This window comes from Dipodomys spectabilis, unplaced genomic scaffold, assembly GCF_019054845.1.
Source record: "Dipodomys spectabilis isolate Male_0828 unplaced genomic scaffold, ASM1905484v1 ptg000140l, whole genome shotgun sequence".
NCBI lineage: Eukaryota > Metazoa > Chordata > Mammalia > Rodentia > Heteromyidae > Dipodomys > Dipodomys spectabilis.
The window spans coordinates 7,684,485-7,705,603 of record NW_024870817.1 but is presented as its reverse complement, the minus strand read 5'-3'; the positions used below and the strand labels follow the sequence as shown (position 1 = coordinate 7,705,603).

At 38.1% G+C, this 21,119-nt stretch overlaps 1 protein-coding gene across 2 annotated transcripts in view; it reads right to left on the bottom strand.

Annotated features, from left to right (window-relative positions):
- Positions 1-21,119, bottom strand: part of Lix1 (limb and CNS expressed 1) — a 53,062-nt gene that overhangs the window by 28,024 nt on the left and 3,919 nt on the right. For both annotated transcript variants that reach the window (XM_042690950.1, XM_042690951.1), the window contains exon 2: positions 3,152-3,315. In XM_042690950.1, the coding sequence (XP_042546884.1) occupies positions 3,152-3,315 (164 nt within the window). The remainder of the gene's footprint in view (positions 1-3,151; positions 3,316-21,119) is intronic.

The window sequence follows — 21,119 nt, the reverse complement described above, 5'->3', positions numbered from 1 at the left end:
AGATATAAAAGGAGCAAGCAGGACACAAGAAAGTTAACATTGGTCTGCCAAGTTAGAATAACATAAACAAAAAATAAAACAGTAAATAGAGGAGAAAGCACAAATCAAAAGCAGACTAGTAAAGAATAGCAAAGCTGAAAAATAATAAAGAATGGTGAAAGGATGAGATGGAAAAAGACGGTACAGGAGAAGAGATAAATCCTAAAGGTGAAATACCAATTTAATAATAGTTCTAGAAAGAGACAGAAGAAAACAGAAGCAATTTCTTTGGGCTAGAACAATCACAAACTTTCAGAATGAAATGTCCCATCACATTCTCCACAAGATCATGACAAAGAATCACGTAGTTCTGAGGCTGTGCAGCAGTCTGCTTAAAAGATAGGTCCAGGCAGGTGCTTTCATAATAGTGCATTTATATATGAACCTATTTCTAAAATGAGATTTTCCTTGTGTGTTGTTCTTGTGCTCTTGTTTCTTTTGTCATCTGAATTACTTTGCTCATTTGTTCACTTGCCTTTTTTCTTATAAAATTTTATTGTTGTTATTTTGCTTCCTAAGTGCAGTCCACCAAATTCTGGCCCATCTCTTCAGGGTATTTGAGGATTATTTGAATATTAGGACTCAGCCTTAGTGGTCTTTCCCAGTTTTAATTACAGCTTAGATTTCAGGAAGCCCTGGTGACAATTAAAACAGAACAGCTTCCCCATTTCCCCCAAGCAGACCTTCATTGCTTGTCTGTAGTGGGGTTGAGTGCAGATCTCTGCATCTCAGTCTCAAGCTATCTATAATCTTCACATTTCAGAGAAGTGAGTTTTTTTCATTCTTTTATTTCTTAACTCCCAAACCATTCCTAACATCAATTCTTGATCTTCTCATGCTATGTATATTCACTTGGTGGTAATTCCTATAGCCATAGCTGCAGTTCAGATATTTAGAAATACAATTCATATTTCTCTGGAATTTCAGGTCATGCTTTTTGTCTGGGTTGAACTTCTCTGTCTGGTGGGTCCCTGACATGTCATGCTGACTCTGTTTTCATTCCCCACAGTCCCCAATTTTCTTCCTCCTTTGTTCCTTGGCCAGTGGTTAAGGCCAAAGCTGGGGTGCATCCCAAATCCTGAATCCCATGCTACAGAAGCTCTTTCACTTTTCCTTCCTAACTATACTACATATTCAGCTCATCTGAATGGGCATTGAATGAGTAATGGGTGCTCATCACTCATCTCCTGTCAGCCTCTTCATTTTTAGCTTAATTTACATATAAAGCGTTTTTATGACACTTCCACAGTGATCCTTCTGAAACACATTCAGAGGCTCTGTTCTTATACAACATAGAACCTTTACTCCTTTGCAAGACATTGTGCTCTCTTAACTGTCCCCCAAATGTACTTTCCCATGGATCTTTGCCATACAGACTGACACTTACGCTCCCATAATTCTGAACGTGCTTGTGGTTTGTTTTTTGTTTTTCCTTGACGAATGCCTCTGCACACACCATTCCTCATGAAGAGAATAATGTCAGCTTTCCTTTTCTGACTGGCCAACATACCCTTAGCTGCTTGTCTCAGCGTGCACTTACATTCCTTAGAATCCTTTGATGTCTAGGAATTATGGGTTTGTGATCTATTTATTAAGTTAAACCCTTCTTCACTCCATGAAGGATTTGAGACTATGTAAAACATCTACCAGGCCACAGGGTAAAATAAATGAGTAAGGCAATAAATTTAAAGGGTTGAGTACAGTAGAAATATGAATAATATCAGTTATGATATTAGCCTCAAAATATGACATTAAGTTCTATAGACTTGTACTATAAAAACATATGCTGATAGTTTGCCTGTGGACTTTTTAGTTGTCAAAGATAAGAAAGAAAATTGATGGTATATGAATTTCCCAAAGTTCGTAGCTATAAGAAACATATCTGTGCCAGTTACTGAAAATTAAGAGTTTATTACATTAAAGAGGTACTTATAAAGGAGACTCATAAAATTGAAGTTCTTTTCCTATGCTTTCATTAACCCTTAGATATGGCTCTATAGTTACTATAACTTTTTGTGCATTGATCTCTTAGGTTATAGACCCTATTCTTAGATGACTGCTTGATAGTTCTTAGTCAATGAGTATTTGTTACATACAGTATAGCCAGATATAAACAGTAATATAGGCAAATGTTTTTGTGTAACCATATAACTAGAAAGAAATTATTCATTTATATACCCTCATCAGCATAAAAATTTAACCAGGTGGCTGATTTATTTTTAATTTTTTAATTTTTTTATATTTTTTATTTTTGCAAGTTATGGGGCTTGAACTGGATGCTGTCCTTCAGCTCTTCAGCTCTTCAGCTCAAAGCTAGAGTTCTACCACTTGAGCCACAGTGCCACTTCTGTCTTTTTCTGCTTATGTGGTGCTGAGGAATAGAGCCCCGGGCCTCATGCATGCAAGGCAAACACTCTACCAATGAGCCACCTTCCCAGTCCTCTTTAAAATTTTTGTAAGAATGATGTAGAAACTCCTCTAAGGCTTATACAATATACTATACTTATACTATACTTATATAGTATATATACTACTTATACATCTCATAATATCTCTAAATATCTCATATGCACATTTTACATGACTTCCAACCATCTCTGTCAATATTATTTTGTATCTCAAAGTTGGGGAATTTGGGGAGTTAATTCAGTTTCTCAAGGGTATTACAACAGATAGAGGAAAAAGTTGGCCTAAGCAAAGGTGATCCAGTTTTCAATCTTCTGTTGTTGATTCATGCTCTTTTTGCATCCTATGTTAATTAAGGCACATAATATTTGATTGCAAAATTCCTGGAAGTGGAGGCTTCAGACTGTTGGAAAGGTTTCGCTACTGTTTCCTTGTTTTGTAAATTCTATTCCAGAGTCTTTGTTGAAAGAGAAAGCAGCAGTGGCCACTTAGTCTATAAAAAGTACGTGACAAATTCATGTTTTAGAAGGCAATATGAGAGCATATCCCCAGAACATCTGATTGATTTTTCAGCAAATATAGTAGCATATGGCACAATTTTGCTTACTCTCTCCAAACAAAGTAAGTTCATCATTTTACAAATGACTCTGTTGTTCCTATTTTAACCCAGTTAACTTTCACTGAACACTTGATGGCTGCTCCTTACCTGAAAGTTGCCAAAGCAGCTTCCCCCCGGAAGAGTTACATAGCTCACAAAGGGGGGCCCAGACGATGGCAGGGACTCATACACCACCAGGCCTTCACTGGGAAAGGAAGCTCTCTGCTGCTGCTTGCTTTCCCAGAACTCCTGTAACATTGACACAACATTCACTGCAAAAGACAAGACACATCACCAATTATTAGTGAGAATGGCCATGCACAAGAAAAAGAAAAATTTGAGACTGGATTCTGTAACATGCAATTTTCATCTGAGCTGAGTCTCTAAGATGTGGCCTTCTTTTAGCTATTAAAGAACATGCTTTACATATATTTAGAATATGTTAAGAATACAATATTAAAGCTGGGCACTGGTGGCTCACACCTAATAATCCTAGCTTCTCAGGGGTCAGAGATCTGAGGATCGTGGTTTGAAGCCAGCCTGGGCAATAAAGTCTGTGAGACTTTTATTTTTATTTTATTGTAAAGATGCTATACAGAGGGGTTACAGTTACATGAGTAAGGTAATGAGTACATTTCTTGTCAAACATTGGTACCTACTCCTTTGTTTTTCTCCCACTATCCCTTTCCTCCTCTCCACTCCCCACCCCCACCTCCCATGACCCCTTAAGACTTTTATCTCTAGTAAACTACTCAGAAAAAGCCAGAAGTGGCAATGTGATTCAAGGATAGGGCTCAGGCCCTGAGCTTAAGCCCCAGGACTGGCAAACACACACACACACACACACACACACACACACACACACCCCAATATTAACACACATGTATATTTCTTAATGAACAACTCTCAGTTTTAATACTCAAATTCTAACAACAGTGATCATAACAGAATACTTTATAAATTAATACTAATATAAAAATGTTAAATCTCGTTTCTCTGTTTGAAATTTTGCTTTAACAAAACTTTGTTCAGCTGGAGCTGGTGGCTCACATTTTTAATCCTACCTGCTCAGGAGGCTGAAATCTGAGGAATGCAGTTGGAAGCTAGCCAAGATAGGAAACTTCATAAAACTCTTACCTCCAATGTAACCACCGAAAAGCCAAAAGTAGGATGGTGGCTCAAGTGGTAGAGTGCCAGCGTTGAACACAAACACTAAGCACCAAGATTATTGTGACTCTCTCTCTTACTTCTCATCGATTCTTGAGCTTTCAAAGTGAAAGCCAAATCGCAATATAAAGATGTAAGCAATTTAATTTTAATCTGTATTCACCATTCAGAAGGAAGAAAATTCCCTCTGCTTCATGCTAAAGAAGAATGGAAATCCGTTGTGGAATAAGCAAAGAGGATGGAAAGAGCCATGGCTGAGACTGGTAACATGAAGACCTTGTTAAGGACAAGGCCTGTTAGATGACTTCAGACAATGCAGGAATGGCCAGTGACATGTGTTTTAGATTAAATGACCTGTGATAGCCTGCAGAAGTTCCAGATCAAATTAGGCTGGTTTATTTATCCTGTACTGCAAATTGAATTGGGAAAATTAACAATGATAATAGAATTTTAGAGTCAAAACTGACCTTATGAGTCATGTAGGCAAAGCTCTACTGAATGCAGGAATTCTTGTAAACACTCCTTATAACTGCCCATCTGGCCTGTACCTGAACATATAGAAGAACCTGGCATTTGCTACATCTGAAGCAACCTCTTTCCACTGCTGATAGTTTTGAGTACAGGGGAGCTGCAATCTGATTTTCTATGGCTTGTAGAAGGAACTTACTTCTCACTTCTGGGGCTTGAAAATGGTTTATCTCCTTACTCACAGGATAGCATATCACATATTTGAAGGCAGTGTTGGACATCTGTTGGTTTTTGTTGTAGTTGTTGTTTTGATTGACATTTACTTACCTTCTTGTGTGAATAGACCACAGGTTTACCTTAAGGAATCACAGCCTCCAGGGGAACTGGAGATCGGGCCAAAATCAAGCTATTTTGAGGTAAACAGCCAGGGACTTTTGTTCAAAGTTTCTTCCTTTACACAAAGATCATTGTGGGAATAAATCAGGAAGGAAAGCAGGCAAGAGAAGGAAATCAACACAGAGAAGTATAGAGCCAAGAAATGGAGATAGAAAGACTTTTCTTGCCAGACACCAGTGGCTCATGCCTATGATTCCTAGCTAGTAAGGGAGATCTGAGAATTGCAGTTTGAAGCCAGACCAGAAGACAAATCTGAGAGACCCTTACCAATGAACCAGCAAAAAGCCAAAGTGGAAGCCTCGTTCAGGTGATAGAGCACCAGCTGTGAGTGACAAAGTTGAGCAAGGGTTCAAGAAAAGAAAGGGTTCAGTACAAGAAAAGAAAGAAAGCAAGAAGACATGGAAGAAAGGGAGGAAGATGAGAGAAAAGAAAGGAATGAATAAAGGGAAAGGAAAAAAGAAGAAAGGAATGAAGGAAAGGAAGGGAAAGGAAGGGAAGGAAGGGAAAGGAAGGGAAAGGAAGGGAAAGGAAAGGAAAGGAAGGGAAAGGAAAGGAAGGGAAAGGAAAGGAAAGGAAGAAGCAAGTAAGCTTGAGCTTTTTCTCCTAACTTCATACAAATTCAGGATCCTTGATTGAGTTTACTTTTCCTTTAAAACATTTTGAATTGACATCTTTTATTTGCATATAAGAGATTTGTATTTAGCGCAGTGTCAGATCAATTTCCTAGAATGAATGAGGGCCTTCGTTAGATCTCTGGCTCCAGAAATACACTATAACACACACACACACACACACACACACACAAACACACACACACACACACACATGCACACACGCATGCATACACCAATACAGGAAATTGTATTTTTTTTTAATTCTAGATGATCACTTTTGCTGTCTCAAACATTTTTTGTGTAAGATAATATTTATGCCCTTTGCTTTTATGGTCAATACATTCTTGGACATGCTTCAAAATGTTGGATATTGATAAGTTCCTATGAGTCAGGAATATTGCAGAACTTGATTTGGAGTAAAAAACATTGGGTTATCATTTTCTGAGCTGTTAATAAAACACTGGTGTCTTTTACATCCTAACTCACATCATTGATCACCTACACGGTGCCATTCTGTGTTATAAATGATTGTGTTTAGTATTTTAAAAAGTTGAGAGACTATCACACAATCAAAGAATATATAAAATGAGTAAAATACATATGGAAGGGATCATATTGAAACGTGGTCACTGTAGAGCCTTTAATTTCATTTATAAATGTTGAAACAGAACTTTCCACCTGTTTCTGTAAAATAGAATGCTCAGATTGTAAGCCATATTTCTGTCCCCCGCCCCTTTCTCCTTCGCACTTCTGAGGAAACAGTGATATATGAACTGACTGATTTGTGTCTCTACTTGCAGTTGACCTTCCGAATTCAGCAGAGATGTTCTGAAGTCTGAACCCTGAAATGTAGCCAGTGGCCTGCTGCTCTGCTAGTCATCAAGGGCCATTAGTTTCCTATTTTAATTCCATTTATCACTGAATGAGATTAAGTTGAGAACTAAAATATAGGAAGCAGAGAAATCATGATTAGATAACATGAACGGAAGAATTTTTGGCATAAACAGCTCCTTGGATTACAGAATGTGAAGGCATGCCTTAAGTAGTAATTCTGTATAAATAAAAGCTATAACTTTCAAAATTTTTGCTCTGCAACTTCATAAGATTTCTTTGATGGTACCACAGATGTCATCACCCTTAAGAAGTCCAACATATGGGTCTGCACACACACCATCCATCTTTCCATCTCTACATACTCTTATTGACTACAAAAACAGACAAATAGAGTGAGGAGGGATAAAGGCCAACTTGCTGTTTGAAATCTCAAAGATTGGTGTATCAGACGATGAGGTATTTATGAAACACATGTGCCTTTTTTTTGAGGTATCATCAGCAAGCTATATGGACATCTCAAAGAAAATATGCGCAGAGGGACAGGTGCTCAGAGGAAAATGGTGAATAGTATGAGGCTATCCTTCACTGCAGTTTAGCATTTAGCTGCCCACACTTAATGACTCCACCTTCCATGAGGTGCTATTGTCATCTTTATATACAAGGATACCTCTGTGAAAGTGTCCAGCTCCACCTTCATTCCTACAGTCTCAAATGAATTGTGATGCTGCTTCTCCTGGCAATTATTCTCTTAGTTCTCTTGATTCATTTTCAAGCATTTCCTCTTTATTTAGTATTTTCAAACTTCTGTAAGTATGCTTAAGACAATGACTTAATGAATAAATACACAAAAATGTTAAATGAAACAATCTTGGAACTATTTCTGGTTACTCATTATTAACATTTTCTCAGTGTAGCCAATCTGCTAGAAACAATATGCTACATTCTCATATTTGTACATGATTTTATATGACCATATTTCTCCCTGATTATGATTCTCTCTAATAATTTCTTGTAGGTATTACATGGATTTCTCTTCCTCGGCTCATTCTTCATGTTTGTATCCATGAGAACCTTGCTTTGCTTTCTCTTGTTTCTCTCTGCTGTTCTCCTGGAGTGGTGGGTCCTTCTATCTCTATGGTATGTATCATAACACTCAACAACAGCTCCCAAACTTCTCTGCTTTGAATCAGACTTTAGTAATCGATACTTCTAGTTGCATGATATACAAATTCAAAATATTTCCATAGTCAACTTACTTCCTTTTCCATAGATTCTTTCCTTCCTTCTAAATTCCTTGGAAATTGATGTCATCATCAACACATTGACATACTCACTAATCATAAATCTTAAATTAACCCATATCTTCATTTCCTCTCCATATCTAATTAATGCATATGTTTTTGTCTCCCAAAGGCATCATTGCTTCTTGGTCCAAACTAATGTTGTGCTGCATTAGCCCAAATCATATTAGCTCACTAAGTGATTCACAAAACCCTCGCGATTCTGGTCATCTATCATCCAATCGATCTTCCCAGTGTTTCCAGAGTAACATTTTAATTGCACAGCTCATCAGATCCTTCAGGTCTTAAAATTCTTCTGTGATTCCTTCATTACCTGTGGCATAAATAACTCCTTGACAAGGCATAGAAGATCCTAATCTATTCATTTTCCTTTCTCCAACTTCATTGTCTGGCTGTTCATTGCCCCTGTAATTCCTATAGCATTGGCGATACTCATATCTGCTTTCATCCCGTGGCAATGCCTTCCCACTGCCCAATATCTTCTTGGATGTATGGAAACTACTCATTTTCCAAGATTCATTTCCAGCATCTATTCCTTACAAATAAAAACAGGAGCAAGGAAAAAAGAAATCTCTGAACTCTTGCTAATGAAAGGGCAGACACCAAGGATGATTAATACCTGGGAATTTGCTATAAATCCAGCCCTCCATGCCCAATCTAAAGCCTATTACCAAATTTTTATGTATTTATTTATTGGGGGGATGTCCAGTCGTGGGGCCTGAACTCTGGGCCTGGGCGCTGTCCAGCTCTTCAGCTCAAGGCTAGCGCTCTACCACTTGAGCCACAGTGCCACTTCTGGCTTTTTTCTTTTTGCTTATGTGGTGCTGAAGAATTGAACCTAGGGCCTCAGGCATTCAAGGCAAGCACTCTACCACTGAGTCACCTTCCCAGCCCCCCAAATTTTTATTTTAAAAAGATTCTTAAGAAATTGCATACAACTGAAGTCTAAGAAGCCCTACTGTAGGAAGAAGTGACTGCTCCCATCTCTCCTATGTACAAATATGCTGTATGTGTTCTCACTTAATCCTGCTGGTTCTCCCTTGAAGTCTTCTCATTCACAATTTACAAATCAGAAATGAAGAAGGTCAAGGTGTAATTATGGAATTACAAAATGTCAGATGGGATATTTAATGTAGGTCTGTTTGTGTATCTAGTCTATGTTCTTTGCTCATCCTAAGTTATCCCAGAATAGAATAGAATAGAACAGAACTCTTTTCATGCCTGTCTCCTTCTACTAGAGGCCTTGTATGGAGGAATTATACAACTTTTCCCACAATTCCTGGGACATAATAGGAGGGTAATGAATATTAATCAGGTATTCGAATGCCATCAAAGAGATACAAGGCATGTTGCATTTGATAGAGTAGGCATAGAGAGCTCTACACAAACATTTTTTCACTTCCTTTTTCACATTATCCATTTTTCTGACATCTGTTCTTGACAGAATCAAGTAAAACAAAGGCTCACATATGTACTTTTTTACATAAGTAATGTGAGATCATTCCTGCCCAGAACTGTAGTCTTTAGTGATAGTCTGCGCCCATGTGAATGGATACACCCTGCTGTAGTCATAGCAGTGGTAGAAATATCCACCAGCCATGTGGTTTAGGAGAGATTGTTACAGATCGGGGTCTCAAGAGGATTACAAGAACATGTCAATAAATAATAAATAAACAAATATAAAATAAACTAACTTCCTAGGCAAAGAATCATAAGGAAAAGGCAAAGTCAGGACTGTCTACCTAGCTGTGCCCAGTACCTACACCAGGAAGCTATGGTCTAGAATACATATCAGTCTTAGCTCTGCATCATTTCTCTTGAAGGTTAGTAATGCTCCTTTTGAAGTTTCTAATCTCTTGCAATAGATACTGAAGGAAAAGGCTTTTATCCCCAGCCAGGACATGATAAACCAGTCATCTGGCGAATCTGACAAGAGATGTGAGGGTAGTAATGACACCATGCTGGAGACCTGGAAAAAGCACATGGGAGCAATCTAGTTGGTGCTGGAGTCTGGATAAAAGAAACAGCACTTTAAGTGCTCAACACTATTCATCTTTTGTCACAGTAACTGCTGTTTAACAGACAAAATTGTGAAGAAGATATAGAACATCAAATGGCTAGGGTTGTGGGAAGAAGTAACAAGAGAATTGTTGGGAGATCCTTAGGAATAACAACATGACATACATTTACTTCTTGTGGTTGTGATAATCTTATAATATCTAAGAGTAAATGTTATTGACATGGAAGATCCCCCTTCTTCAGCTACTCCCTTGCCTTGGATTGTAATTCTTGAAGACAAGTTATAAATAAATAGTACACAAATCAACAAGACAATTTGCTATGTAGGCATTGAGATGACCATCTTCTTCAATGTGTTTTGAAATTTGAACCTGAATAAGTTTTCAGAGAAGTAATTAGATCCCTTGTCAGGTCTCTTATGAATGAGATTTATATTTGCTCCCTCCTGTTTCCTTTTTTTTTATTATGCAAGTTCAGCATTAAGGTTTTCTTAGCTAACCAATGAAGACATCAACAATGCGGAATACCTTGGCTACTTAACCTTTGACTCTCACCAGTAGAAATCCTACACTGGCACCAGCCAGGATTCTCTTTTCTTGTCTTCAAACACATGGAGCTTATTTGTTATCTGTATCTTAGTTTAAGTTCTCCCTCCTACCTGGAGTGTATTTCTGCCCCTCCCCTCTCCTGCCCTTCAATTTACTCCTACACTGCAGAAGAAACACCACCCCCTCCATCATGCCAAACTCAATGACTATAGTTCACATACATCTCCTTTTCTGAGCTCTTATTCCATTAGCGTCCCTGAGTCTTAGCACTTAATCTCCTATAAACCATGCTAATAAAATGGATATGGTGCTCCTGGCTAAATTTATCAAGTCAGACTTGGCTGGACTTCTTTCTGGCCAGAAGAGTTGAAATGCCTTGTGGTAACAATTCATCTAATAGAGTACAGTTTTCTGCGACTTAACTCACAGCAGACTGAGAATCTAGAGGGCAAAGACTGGTTCATTCTTTTCTGTAGATTCCTTCATATCTAGCCCAAAGCTATTTGCCTAGAAGCAGTCATTGAATGCAGTATTTGTAAACTAAGAACACTCCACATACCTGAACAGTTGTAGCTGCACCTGAATTTGAACAATTAATATATACTTAAAAAGATGAATGACAAAAATTTAAACCAAGTCCTTGTCTAGGACGTGGTCCCCACTGTGAGGGGGTAGTATGAGCAGAGAGGGAGAAGAAGCATGAATATGATTTTAAAAAATAAGTGCCCATGTGAAAATGGAACATGGAACTTGGTGAGACTGGTTTGGGGAATGAGGGCGGGGAGAGGGGACAGTAATGAAGAGGTCACTCTAATTAAGATATGTTGCATGCATCAATGGACATGTCAAAATGAAACTCCTTTGTACAACTACTTGATTTAAAAAATGGGGGAAAAAGAAAATAAGTGAAGCTCTATGATTCATATAAACAAATCTTTTTTCATTGATAGGAGGTTTTAGGTATGAATCTTTGTAGTGCCCACAAAGCCTGTCTCTGATGGTAGCATCTATGTCCAAATAGAGAGAGACAAGAGGGCCAAAAGATAAAAAGCCTAGTCAGACTAGACACCTAGTCAGAGTGGCCACTTGAGTGGTACATTTAAAGTAACTGTGGTTTAGGAAAATGCTAAATGGGGATGATAAGTCCACTTGTCTCCAATGCCAACTCTAATTCATTTATGTGAACAGCCAGGAATGCTCTGCTGAAAATGTTTGAAAATAGCTCCTAGGATCAGTAGAACAGAACACCATAATTAACCCTCAATGATGCACTGTCACAGTCTGTGTATGACTCCTGACCTTGATAAAATAAAGTAGTAAGTACATTCAAGATAGGTCTCTCCCCACAGACATCTATAATCTGTCTGGAGAAATAATATAGTCATCATATAATTAGTGAACAAAATATTAGAGTGCTAAATTGTAGAACAGAGAAGATGGTAAAGTAATATTTAAAGCTTTAAAAATTGTGGCATAGTAATTAAATAAGCACAAGGGCAAAAGTAGGAAAATGTGGGCTGAGAATGTCAAGAAAAATTGAGCTAGGAGGAAAGCCTGAGTTGCGTTCTTGGAATGAGATTTAGATAGATGTGGGGGGATGGCAGAGAAGCTGTGCTGTCAAAGGAGCAAGTATATTAAACAGAAAAAAAGATAAATAGTTATGCTTTCACTGAAGAATTATGTAAGGAGGTGGAAAGGTGACACGTTAGAGACACTTATCACTTTCCAATGTCTCAACAAGTCTGAAACAAAACTTGGGATGCTTGCTTTTAGGGAGAGGGATGTAGTGTGGAAATACATGGGAGTACAACCCTAATCAGTAAACAGAGAACAGGTGAAATCCAAAGATACTGAACTTTAGAGTTGTAGAGAAACAGGCAGTAAACCAAATGGTAGCAAATGGAGGAAGGGAAGGGAACTCTCCTCACTTGGGCTTCAGGAAAAAGAAAAAGAGAACTTTCATGAGCTCTATAGGCTCACAGCTTAACACGCTACAAAAATACCATTTATGATGGGAGATCTGCAATCTACAGAGCAAGCAGATGCTGGAGAATGGTCTGTCAGTCCTTTCTAGCCTGCTCTGTGGTGGGGAACCACCTTAAAGAGACACGTGCTATAATCATTTTGGCTGTGGGGAGCCAAAACCTACTCATTCTTATATAGCCAAGCCTCAAATAGCTTCACTTTGCACTAGCTAAGCCAGTCACCACAGCAAGAATCAGTGTAGATGAAAGAAAGTAATTGTGACTTGGATGCAGAACCAGAGACACAACTCTCCAAGGTGGGAAAGGGTAGCCATACTGAAGAAGGGTGTTTATTACTTGGCAACTACAGCCTGAACTCTGAGGAGGGAAAGTTAGCTGCATATGAATTTGAAGAGGGGCCCTGGAACAAAGACAGGCATGGTCAGGATGCACAGGTTCATTCAGTGCCTACTCCTCACCATCTCAGCACAGACTGCTTTATTGTTTGATTCCTTTCTATAATTTCACATCTCTAGAAACTATTAGTGGCAATGACACCATTGCTCGGGCAATTTCCATACCTATGCATGCACAGGCTGAGCGCCTCTGGTGTGAGATGATAGCTAAACAGACAGTGCTCCAGTTCACCTGATGAAGAGGCTTGAGCTGGATTCCATACAAAGGCTACTGACAGTAATTTAACCAGCAGCTGGCCATAGGAGCTAATGTGCCCAAACAGCAAGGCAGCAAATAGTTCAAAGAGAAAATGATTCAATGTCCCCTTACCTCCATAACAGTTAGAGTGCAAAACAACAGGCCTAGAAATAAAGGAAAAGATTTTCATCCTCCTCAACAGAAAAGAAATCTTGACATATATATATATATATATATATATATATATATATATATATAGTCTTCTTTATCTGCTTTTATTGTATTTTCCTTCACTATTATTTCTAATATTTCTACCCCATATACTTTTCTACTCTCCAAAGTTGCTTTCTCTCTCTTTTGTTCTCTCTTTCCTATTTTTTATTACCCAAGTACAAATATTTTGTCTTTACATATTTTTAACTTGCTAGTTAATGCTATAAGTAACCTAACTTCTTTCTTTGTCATCCTTATTGGAGATGTAGTTTCCTTCCTTCCTTCCTTCCTTCCTTCCTTCCTTCCTTCCTTCCTTCCTTCCTTCCTTCCTTCCTTCCTTCCTTCCTTCCCTCCTTCCTTCCTTCCTTCTTTGCTTTCTTCTTTCCTTTCCTTCTTTTTCTCTTTCTTTTATTTCCTTCCTTCCTGCCTTCTTTCCTTCCTTCCTTCTTTCCTTCCCTCCCTCCTTCCTTCCTTCTTTGCTTTCTTCTTTCCTTTCCTTCTTTTTCTCTTTCTTTTATTTCCTTCCTTCCTTCCTTCCTTCCTTTCTTCCTTCCTTCTTTGCTTCCTTCTTTTTTTCCTTCTTTCTGTTTCTCTTTCTTTTATTTCTTTCTTTCCTTCCTTCCATCTCTCTTTCCTTCTTCTTTATTACTATACTTAAATACTTTACTTTTGAAATATTGCAAAATGAAATTGTTAGAAAAGGAGAAGGGGAGAAAGAAGGGCAGATACGAAAGGCCAAACGAAGCAGTAGATAAAATCAATATATACCATATGATTATATGAAAATACCACAATGTCACTCACTAGTTTATACAATTGATACAAACTAATAAAGAATTGCATTCATAGTGAAGGAATCCAGGAGTTGCCACCCCAAAATATAACATTTTGTTATTGATTAAAGTGATTGCACTTGAGACCTGTTAGATGCAGATCCAGGCTTTTTCTGAACTATTCTTATCTGCCAGAAGATGTGTCTTCCAAAAGAATTCAGTGGTCCTAACTCAAATCAAATAGGATCACAGAAGATGACCTGTTATTTGAGGTTTGTTCTGAGATATTGGAGAAACTGTTGAATCTGCATGAAACATACATTTTATTCATCATACATTCCCGTATCACATTCCAATAACATGTCTCTACCATGCCCAAGAAGCCCCAAGCCCCTGTTCCTTCCCATAATTTAGGGAGCTAGGTAAACCTCAATTATCTGACCTTTATTCAAGTCTCATATTTTGTGGGGAGACCTTGCATACATCTGTCATTAAATACAGTTTTTCTCCCATTAATCTGGATTTTTATCATCTTGGTTCATAGCCTAGCCAGGGAATCTAAAAGGGTGGTGGGAGCCATATTTCACTCTCCAGTGGAAGTAATAGGAAAGGTTGCCATTAAGAAAGAGATTGGACTTGACAAAAACCAGTGAGGTTGCTTAGCTTCATTTTGTAATTGGACCTAACATCATTGCCTTAGTGTGACAGCTTGACCCAGGAGGGAGACAAAAGCAGGAATATAGACTTCTTTCCCCTCTGTTATAGCGTAAGGTAGTATATATGCTATCTATAGTTGATGGGTCTACCATGAATAAGTGGAGCCAAAAGGAAGGACTCAGACTCAGAGAAAGTGTACTTGTTTCTGCACACGTGGAAAGTTCAAGGTAAAATGTTCCTCTAAGAGGAGCATGGGCGAACAACTCATGAGGAGTGTCTAGGAGATGAAGCAACCAAGAGTTCTCTTTCCACAAACAAAGAATCCTGGCCTTGTCAGAGAAGGACATCAGCATTTATATACCGAGAGAACATTTACCCTAAAATTTCAGAGCTTGCTGAGTGTCTGTATATACACTACATATACGTAGATAGCTATATGTCAACTACATATATGTATATATCTATAATAGTTGTATTTTCATATTTTTAAGTTGGACATGATGGGGATACTGATAGGAAAACATGACCTGTGTTTTCATCTGGGAAATGAGATATAGATAATTAAAATACCCAGTGGATTACGGAGTATATTATAGAAAACTCTTTTTATATATGTGCTAGTTGATATACAATAAACTATCTGCTGAATCTTGTCTCTCTCTATTTTATCATTGGGCAAGCAGCTTACTAAGCGATTTAAAGCTCATTCTCTGGAGCCATATGGTCTGGGTTTGACTATTGCAAGATACCTAACTGTTCCCTGACTCAGTTCCTCATCTGTGAAATTCAATGCCTACATCATAGAATTGCTTTAAAGATTAAAATTAAACATGGTCAGAAATTCACACATGGTAAGGACTATCATGTTATCTATTATTTGTGATTATAGTAGGTAAAGACAGAAAAGAAAAGGAATAATTATATGTTTGTTATTGCATCTTTGAAACTGTTTCTAGATTGAAAGCCCTATTATTATTCTAAAAATAGTCTGAAGATTCTCTGATTGAACACAGTGTTCTATTTGTCACCAAGATACATGAAGAGCTCAAATATGGAAAAAAGATAGCTTGTGTGATAACATTCATTGGTAAAGTCAAAACTTCAGAATAGCCAGAAAATAGATGAAATGTCACATTCCTCAAGGTTAAATATGGATTTTTTGCCCAAATTGTTCACTTTCTAATAGATGCTAAAGGCAATACGATGAACAAAAATTCCAGAGGACTTAGCCTTTATTTTATGTTAATGCTTAACAAATGAATGTGCCTCAGGAAAGTAAAAACAATATAGCTTAATGCTCAGTTCAATAACCTGATAGAAGTCTTGCATAGAAGATAGCCATTAGTCCACAAAAAAAGAGATCTTAAATGCCTACTATAAATGTGCCAAGAGTGGGGGGGGGGACACAATTTCTTATAATTCTTTCACTAGGAAAAATTCTAGTGGGTAAAATTTTCCTTGCCAAAAACAATTAGAGACAAATTGGAAAGGCTGTGATTTGAGCATAATCATTAAGAGGCTTCCAAGATGATTTCCATATTTTCAAATAGCTTTTTTTTTACCTCTAAACAGATAGATTTATGTTATGCAATATTTTAAATATAATCTTCAATTAAATTACTGTTAGCAGGTGATATGTTAAAATAAAGTTAATTAATGCTTTCTAGCAATTCAGTCATGAATAACTTGTTCTTACCAATGTGATTTCCTAATTTTGTTGAGGAGAAACAGGAGAAATGACTTTCAAATTATTTAAGGGACAAACTCACTATAAGATGCCTTTGTGATTCATTAAAAATAAATTGAAAAGCGAGGTGCCTTTGTGTGTTATGCTGGGTTTGGTTTAATACCAGGGCACTGAGTAATCAAGTCTAGCTAGATGTTTGCAACCTTCTTCAGCCTTGCTTAGACCAGGCTAATGGAATCTTGCAGACACAGCTTGTGTGTCCAGTAGTGCATGTAGGAATCCTGGGCCCCACTTGCTTTTGTGTGGGCAGTCTTTTAAAGGTAGCCACAGCTGCACAGCAAGACCCAGGCAACTTGGGAGTCCTGCTTTGTTCCCAGCAGAAAGAATGGTTGTGTTCTTAGTCAGTGTTAGCTCCTTCAGCAGCTGGAGAGCTGGTAGTGCTTCCTCTTTTGTTTTCTTTCCTTTTTCTTCTTTCACCTCTATCCCAAACCCCAAAGATTTTCCTGAAGGAACTTTGATCCTGGGGTGTTTTTTCCTTAATTTCTCAGGAGATTTTACAACATATGCAAATAGGATGCCATTTATTCTTTTATGGATTTTCACCCCTAAAATTTGAAATTGAAAAAAATTTGAAGTGTAAATCCTTTTCTTCGGTGGGGGAAAGGAGGGTGGAATTTAAGTAAAATTTTTTTTATATTTACAATAATATGAAGGAGTAAGAAGGAATCACAAAAGCAAAATAAAAAGTGATTAGGTATATCACACTTAAACAGCAGTGGCATTCCTGAGTTCACATATGTGGTTTATATGTGCACCATGGGTCAGATGACATCATCAATCTCTAAAGCTGCAGAAAATAAAAACCTGATGTAACCTATTTACCAATCAGGAAGTATATATCTCTCCTATACATCACTGGGCACTGACATTATACTGTATTTAAAGAGACTTTGTAGGAACATTGATTTTAGACAATTAAGGATTAACCACACTGGTTGATTGGCTGGTTAGTTGTACTTTGTTAAAACAGCAAATCTGGAGCCATGCTCCTGTGGTTTACATCTGTAACCCTAGCTATTTAGGAGCCTGAGATCTGAGGATCATGGTTCAAAGCTAGCCCTGGCAGGAAAGTCCATGAGCCTTGTGTTCAATAAACTACTCAGAAAATCCAGAAGCAGAGCTATAGCTCAAGCAGCAGAGTGCTAGCCTTGAGCAAAAGAGCTCAGGGACAGTGCCCAGACACCAAACAGCAGGAGGAGGAGGAGGAGGAGGAGGAGAAGGAGGAGGAGGAGGACGAGGAGGAGGAGGAGGGGGAGGGGCAGGAGGAGGGAGAACTTGGATATATATTACTTTAGGTATATAAAGTATCTTCTTCTCCTGGACATAGTGATATTAAGAGTACTCCCCAACACCTGCCACAGCTGTCTAAATAAATTGCATGTACAAGGCTCAGATAGTACTTGTCCATAAAAAGACCCTTGGTGACCTATATCTGGAGGTAAGTTCTGAAGAGGAATGTTAGGATTGGTAATTTAAGTCAGTGTGCCAGTGTGGTATATGGGATAAGAGCTGTTTTGCAAGGCCAGCTAGAGGCAACTCTGGTTAAGTTGCCTGAGATAGCTCTGTTTATCTTTAGGGCCCCCTCTTCCATGCTCTCTCCTATCTATTTGGCTGTCAATTTATTCCTGCATGCAGTTTACCTGTGATCGTGATGTCAGTGAATTAGTGAGAATTAGAAGAGCCCTGGCAAAGCTTATTTTATTATAAAAGAGAGGATATCTGAGCTGAGCACTGGTGGCTCATGTCTATGATCCTAGCTACTCAGGAGGCTGAGATTTGAGGATCACTGTTTGAAGCCAGCCCAGGCAGGAAAGTCAGTGAGACTTTTTTCTCCCCCAAAATATGTTTTATTGTCAAGGTGATGTATAGAGGAGTTATTGTTATATAAGTAAGGTAATAAATACATTTCTTGTGAGACTCAACTCTAATTAATCACTAAAAAAGGTGGAAATGGAGCTGTGGCTCAAGTGATAGAATGCTAGCCTTGAGCACAAAAGCTCAGGGATAGTGCCCATGCTCTGAGTGCTGAGTTCAATCCCAGGACCATAATGAGAGAAGCAAGAGGAGAGGAGAGAAGAGAGAAAGGAGAGAAGGGGGTAGGGAGAGAGGGAGAGAGAGAATACACGTGACAATAGGAAACTCTTCCCCCTTTTTCATGAGGGAGGAATATCATGCAACAGACAGAAAATAACTGCTGTGCACCTGCCCTGTAGAAGACAACATAAGACTGGAAAAACGTACAAGGTCTATCCCTTCTCTGAGACTTACAACTAAGGTGTCTACTAAAGCACCCTGGAGAAACAGTAGCAGGCAGTGCAAAGCCATGTCAGAGAAATGTAAACAAAGCAGTACACGCCATAAGTGCCAACAGTGTGGTGACTAATGATGGGTTTCCACAGCTGCTTAATGAGATGAGATCAAAATGGGGATCAACTGATTATCATCGCACCAGAATGAAAAAGCAAAAAGCAAAACCGTAACTCCAACAACATTCCATAGACACCAGAGGAAAAATATAGAGAGCTATAGAGAGGATAATAAGTGTCTATGTGGTTAATGTTCAACTTTCAACCTTCTTTTAAAATAGAATTGTTTTAACTATCGCTACAGATTCAACTACTTGGGCATTTGAACTTGGAAGAAAAGAAGAGAGTTTGGGGTTAAAATATCAATATGAAATGTATTAAATAAAGACGATTCTTTTATGAAAGGCTTCTAAAGTTGTCTTACATTTCTTAAATCAATCTGTAGCACATAATCAGTAAAACCGTATCATTTAAACAGAAAGATCATAACTTAGAAACTCACCCTAAGGCAGCTGTATCCTATTATAGGCTGTAACTTAACACATGAGTTTCAGAAGTTGTTAAAGTTGAGTTCAGGCTAACGTATCTCAACTGCTTAAAAAAATAGCCCTCTGGTGAGATGGAAGTCCATGAAGACTTACCATATTGGTCTTAAAGGATGAGAGACATAGTATACATTTTATTTTGGTTTGTTAAAATGTGCATCTCTATGAGAAATAAATGCTTCAGGACAGGTATGGCTTTTATGTGATTGTGATTGTGACTCCAATTTTGAAAATTTTTCCTTTCGGACTGAGACTATTAGTCTTAACTTCTGGCAAATGACTATTTGCTGAGAAAAGAAGAGAACACCTCTTATGTCACTGACAGCCGAATCAAAGCCTCCATTTTTCTCTTAGTATTAATCTAAATTAAAATAACTGTATGTTTTCATAAATACAGTAACAGTATTAGAATAGGCTTCTATATAAAAACAGGCACTGCTAGTTTAATGGTAAAATCATGAGAGTTTAATTTACTGTAATTAAGATGTGGTCATTATTCTAAAATGAGTTCAAAAAAGAATGGAGGATTTTTTACTCTTTTCTTTTGGTTGTTTAATTTATTGAATGGAATGCAATGCAATATATGTAGGATTTTAAAGCACAAGGAATTTCATCCCTTATATCCTATTCCATTCTTTTCTTGAAATGTGAAAACTATAAATGTATCATCAAATTTATAGATACCTTAAAAAGCATGGATTTAAAAAAGTACTTGACTCGAGGATTCTTGTGCTCAGGCCACATATAACTAAGTTTGTGACTAATAAGAGATTTTTAATAGCCTTATATAGTTGGTCCAGTTTTTTTTTCAAAGTGTAAAAATATGCTCTTTGAAGAGTCACCTATATGATACATGTGTCTATATACAAAACTTATTTTTTTTGGGGGGGGGGTCCGGTCGTGGGGCCTGAACTCTGGGCCTGGGCACTGTCCCTCAGCTCTTCAGCTCAAGGCTAGCACTCTACCACTTGAGCCACAGCGCCACTTCTGGCTTTTTTTTCCTGCTTATGTGGTGCTGAGGAATCGAACCCAGGGCCTTATGCATGCAAGGCAAGCGCTCTACCACTGAGCCACCTTCGCAGCCCTACAAAACTTCTTGTACAGAAAAAAATATTTCCCCAAATAAAAGAGAAATTTACTTCCACCTGAGTAATATTTAGTAAGGGTTCCATCCTACTTTCTGATTATAAAATTTGGAGAAAATATTAATGTAATCTAACATTTCACTTTGTAAAGTTGACTTTGTAAAGTCAACTTAGTAACCAACACAGCAATGGCAATCAAGATAACGTTTAAACAATCTGAGTCAGTTTTTCTTGATTTTGGCCTTTAGTCAGTGAGAATGGTCTCTCCACACAGGTATGTTTGGTATTTACAAATCTTACATCTTGCCAGAGTTGGCAAATGATTCTTGCTAAGAAAAAAAACGGCAATTCTCCTTAACTTAGGAGTACACCTAAGTTACCTCCAACAGATGTCAATATAAACGTGCCCCTAATGCACATAAGGACATAAATTTACAGAACTAAGGTAAGAGCATGGCTAACCTCAGTGGCTCCTGCCTGCCTGCATGTTAGCAACAGTCAAACTGCCTTCTCTGCCCTTCTGACTTCCCCAATGTGTGTTTCTTATCTGCCATGGAACAGATTAGTTCCCTTCCTCAAAATACCATTCCCCTTTGCGCTTTCCTCTCACACACTGCTCAGAGGTGACTGCTTAATGGGTTCCTCTCTACACCTAAGAGAGTCCATTTCTTTCATTTCCCTAACAGCTTCAGCCATTACAAGACTTACAGCATGGCCCGCAACTCTAAGAGGCACCATCTTGTAGTTACTAAAAGCAAGGAGGTGAAGCCAGAATTTATACCTTG